This window comes from Triticum aestivum, chromosome 4A (genome assembly GCF_018294505.1).
Source record: "Triticum aestivum cultivar Chinese Spring chromosome 4A, IWGSC CS RefSeq v2.1, whole genome shotgun sequence".
Taxonomy (NCBI): Eukaryota; Viridiplantae; Streptophyta; class Magnoliopsida; order Poales; family Poaceae; genus Triticum; species Triticum aestivum.
In genome coordinates, this window is record NC_057803.1 from 677,702,779 (window position 1) to 677,705,515 (window position 2,737).

General features: G+C 46.8%; 1 protein-coding gene across 1 annotated transcript; it reads left to right on the top strand.

Annotated features, from left to right (window-relative positions):
* The first annotated feature begins 732 nt into the window (after window positions 1-732).
* On the top strand, window positions 733-1,385 carry LOC123083067 (histone H3.2). The gene has a single exon (XM_044505207.1). The coding sequence runs from the start codon at window positions 805-807 to the stop codon at window positions 1,213-1,215; it is 411 nt and encodes a 136-aa protein (XP_044361142.1). The 5' UTR covers window positions 733-804; the 3' UTR covers window positions 1,216-1,385.
* Window positions 1,386-2,737: the final 1,352 nt, after the last annotated feature.

Sequence of the window (2,737 nt, forward strand, 5' to 3'; positions counted from 1 at the left end):
ATACATACATTTGTTTTTCCATGACGAAGCACGAGATCGTACCTTGTATAAATCTTCATTTTTTCTAAGTGGTCATAAATTTTATAAACCAGGGAAAGAAATACAACTGCGTCCAAAGAGGAAATGTATCTCTGGACACTTAAACACTTAAGGACGAACAATTAAGGGTCCCTTCGAATTGTATTTTTTTTAAATGTAAGAGTAGGAAAAATACAGTACAAGATTAAAGTGCCATGTCATGTTGAACCCTACCAGACTAGTGAGCCCCAGAAATTTTGAGCATTCGACCTTATAGAACTGAATTGTATAAAAAAGTTTGACTGAATGATTTTTTCCCTGAAATAGAAAAATCCTAAAGCTTTATAAGGGTAAATATCCTTCAAAATTCATATGAAATTTCTTTAATTAAAATCAAGATTTTCCCACAGAACTGAATTTTCTATGCGTTCCCGCGCCCACGTGTGCACCGAAACGCGATGATAGCGCGGGAACACCCCACCCACGGATCAGCTTCACACCACACCTCGGCCAGCCAATCACGTCACACGAAACACCCTCCCACGGATCGCCCCCCACGATCCGCGTGCTCACCCCTAAACCCGATCCCAGCCGTCCATCTCCTCCCGATCCAACGCTCCAAACTTCGTCTCCCTCCTCCAGCCCGCGCCTTCCCCCCAAAATTTCCCCGACCCGCGCCCACCCCTCGCCTATTTAACCCCGCGCCTCACCACCAGACCACACCACAGCTCAAATCCCCCACCGGCGAAGCATCCAAACCCTAGACTCCTCCCCCCACCAGCTCCGATGGCCCGCACGAAGCAGACGGCGCGCAAGTCCACCGGCGGCAAGGCGCCGCGGAAGCAGCTGGCGACCAAGGCGGCGCGCAAGTCGGCCCCGGCCACCGGCGGCGTGAAGAAGCCCCACCGCTTCCGCCCGGGAACCGTGGCGCTCCGGGAGATCCGCAAGTACCAGAAGAGCACGGAGCTGCTCATCCGCAAGCTCCCCTTCCAGCGCCTCGTCCGTGAGATCGCGCAGGACTTCAAGACCGACCTCCGCTTCCAGTCCTCCGCCGTCTCCGCCCTGCAGGAGGCCGCCGAGGCGTACCTGGTGGGGCTCTTCGAGGACACCAACCTGTGCGCCATCCACGCCAAGCGCGTCACCATCATGCCCAAGGACATCCAGCTCGCCCGCCGCATCCGCGGGGAGCGCGCCTAGGTTTGGCTGTAGCAGTTCGTGTCTTGCGATCTGGTTGTAAGGAAATGTGCTGGCTGGGTTCCCATGTAGTGTTGATATGATCTTTCTTCTCGTCTCTGGTGATCTTTCCTGATGTAGTGTGATGCTGAAACGAAATGGCAATGAAAAGTGCAGTTATCTTCGGATGCAAATTTGTCCTGTGGTGTCATTTCTTTGCTGCTTAATTGTTTTAATCATGTCTTGCTGATTAGATGGTTGAAGAACACATGTCCTGAATTAGTGTTGCACTGATGGGATTGAACAATGCATGATCTAATTGATTTAACACTGTCGCTTGGATTTGGTGATTCTGTTAATCTGCTCTGTTATTTCTTCTTGGTTGCTGTGAGATTCAGTTGTCTTTTTCCTATCAGGTAATTTTGTACACTATGCAAGGCAGATTGTCTTTCCATTTTCACCTTGGGCAGGTTGAGAAGGAGATGGACTGGATTCCTGATCTGTTGAAACCATTGCCAGGTGCATATGGCAATGAACATGAGCACAGTGTGTCTGATATCACCAAGGTGAACTTCTTGTATCCAATTTTGTTTGTCCTTGCTTTGCAGTTCTATAGAGATATACAGTGGCAATCAGATCTCTTTCAGTTTAGGCATCTACGGGAACGTTCAGAAACAATTGCCTCTTCATAACTTTACTAGCAGTGCATGGGTTTGGGTCCCGGGTGTGGATTTTTGTCTAGTCAAAGGATCAGCAGTGGAAAATATTTTTTCTGAATACGATGTGTGCTGGGTGTCTCTAGTGTTGATATGATGCTTGCTGTCTGGTGATCTTTCTTTCCTGCGTTGTGACGCTGAAATGAAGTGGCAACGAAAACTTCAGTTCTATGATGCAAATTTGTCCTGTCGTCTCATTTGTTTGCAGCTTAATTTTTTTGGTCATCTCCTGCTAACAAGATGATGAAAAAAAAATACATGACCTGAACTAATGTTGTACAGATGGTATTGAACACTATTATATTTTGGTTTAACATTGTCGCTTTGATTTTGGTGATTCTGTCGGTCTGCTCTGTTATATTGTTTGGCTGCTGTGATATTCAGTTGTCTTTTCTCCTTCTGGAAAATTATGTACGTGCGACTCAGAAGCGAATAGCAGCAGAGCTCGGGGGCAGGATGCCACGGTGAGAAGTAGTGGATTCCTGCTGTTAAAAAACATTGCCAGGGTGTACATTGCCTCTGATATCGCCAAGCTGAACTTCTCATATCCATTTTTGTTGGTCCTTGCTGTGCAACAAGCGCTTCTCCGCACTAGCAGTTCTATAGAGATATACGGTGGACAATCAGCTCTCTTTCAGTTCAGGCATTTATGGGAATGTTCAGAAACCATTTCTTGTTCATTACTTTACCAGCAGTGCATGGATTTGGGTCCTATGCATGGATTTTGTCTAGTCAGAGGAACAGAAGTTGAAATTATCTCTCTTAATACCATCCATCTTTCCCTTGCTATATTTGCAATATTACCTTAACATGTTGCTATGACTTGTTAC